We start from the raw sequence: 1,762 nt of genomic DNA on the forward strand, positions 1-1,762 counted from the left end.
ATCGACTTTAATTTCCTAATAACGGTTTCCTAGATTTTAAATTTGCATTAATAGATTCCTAATCTTATAAGGACATTTAAAATGCGCTCGCCTCTTACTATAGTAGATGCTTCCCCCCCCTATAAGTAATTATACTATTATATATAGATTCTAGCGGAAATGCGATTAAGAATATATTTGCTAGGCATCCTTAACCGTAAAGGATGCTAGACCTTAAGGAAAGTGCTCTAATAGTTTTGATAAAATCCGCCCTTATACAGAGAGCTAAAAGCCATACTAACGCAATCTACTAGTTAATTATATCTCTTAGCGTACCGATTCTAAAAGCCTTTTCAAATTAAGCGAACGTTGTCGCTTCCCTAGAAGTCTTAGTTACGACGTTAAATAACACTTCTAGTATTAAACAGCTGTAAGAGCTAATTACCCTAGGCACGCTTATATAGGGTAAAACTTAATAGGCGGTATATAGGTGCAAGTATATTCCTAGCATGATTATATTTAAGAAGCTTGAAAAATAGAGTAGAATAGTGGAGAAGGAGATTCTTAGGTAAGTAGCGTATAATAACATTATTAAGATTAAGTAAGCATTCTTAGAAGGTAAATATCTAAGAATTAGTGTTAAATACTGTTGATTTATACTTAAAGAAATAATACATATTTATATTAGGCTGGAAAAAGCGTAGTTACAATTTATTGCGCGTTTAGTATGTTTTTTAAGCTTTTTAACTTATAGTTAAGTACTAAGAGTTAGGTCTTTAACGCACTTAATTACCTTAGGAAGCTAGGAATTTTATATTACTAAGTTAGCCCTATATCAATTTATATATCCGGCCGAGACGTATAAGTACTGCTCTATAAGTTTTCTATAAAGAGCTCTATTTATTATACTAACTTTAACGCAGCGAACTTTAAAGAGGCTGTTAAATATACTCCTAATATTATCCTAAACACCAACTTAGAAGATTTAGGGTTTGTATTACTAGCTTATATAAAGAGGTATACCTAGCCGCAGCTTAGAGATATAAACTATATTCAAGAGTAAAGGGCCCTTAATAAGGTATTTAGGTTACAGAATCCTAAAAATTAGAGTGGCTGTAAGCAATTAATAGATTTTTTAAATAATTTATTTAGTTTAAATAAGATAGTATCTGCGAAATTCTCCAAGCCAGTAAGGGTATTTTGTTATTTTCTTACCTTAATTACTAATTATTGCAGTATTATTTCGTTACATCTACCAAAGGAGATAGGCGGTGTTTAGAGCATTATCTTAAGCTGGTGTTATTTAAGTGTTTTATATTATAGAGTAAGGGTAGTAATAAAACAGGAGACCTAGTATAATTTTAGAAATAGTCTTTACCTCTTTAAGTATCTATTTAAAAATCCGTTTTCCATTTTTTAATTCCAATATCCGTTTAATAAGCTACATAAAAAGTAAACAACCAATCCTTTTAGTCCCAAAAGTTAAATTGTCTTAGCTTATAACATAGCGCTTATTTTTTTTATATAAAACTAGAGGTCTTTTAGTGGATTATCCTTGGCAGATATAGTATAAAATAGCCGTACCTATTACTTCGATATGTGATATATTACGTATACTAGTAAGCCTTAATATCTTCTATCTACTTATCAATTTAAGCCTCTAATTATCTTAAGAAATATATTATTCAACGCCTTAGACCTATGCTATTACGACCCTAATAAGACCCGTAAGATTAATTATACATTAAATAACCCTACCTTATAGTCTCCTTCTTTGACAGAG

General features: G+C 30.5%; 1 protein-coding gene across 1 annotated transcript; it reads left to right on the forward strand.

Annotated features, from left to right (window-relative positions):
* Positions 1 to 1,087: 1,087 nt before the first annotated feature.
* K441DRAFT_567211 (uncharacterized protein) lies at positions 1,088 to 1,258 on the forward strand (the record flags this gene model as incomplete). The annotated part of the gene is made up of 1 exon (XM_067643788.1): positions 1,088 to 1,258. A coding segment is annotated over one exon (171 nt), but the record flags the coding sequence as incomplete, so codon positions are not given.
* Between the last annotated feature and the right edge of the window lie 504 nt (positions 1,259 to 1,762).

This window comes from Cenococcum geophilum (assembly GCF_001692895.1).
Source record: "Cenococcum geophilum 1.58 unplaced genomic scaffold K441scaffold_28, whole genome shotgun sequence".
Lineage (NCBI taxonomy): Eukaryota > Fungi > Ascomycota > Dothideomycetes > Gloniales > Gloniaceae > Cenococcum > Cenococcum geophilum.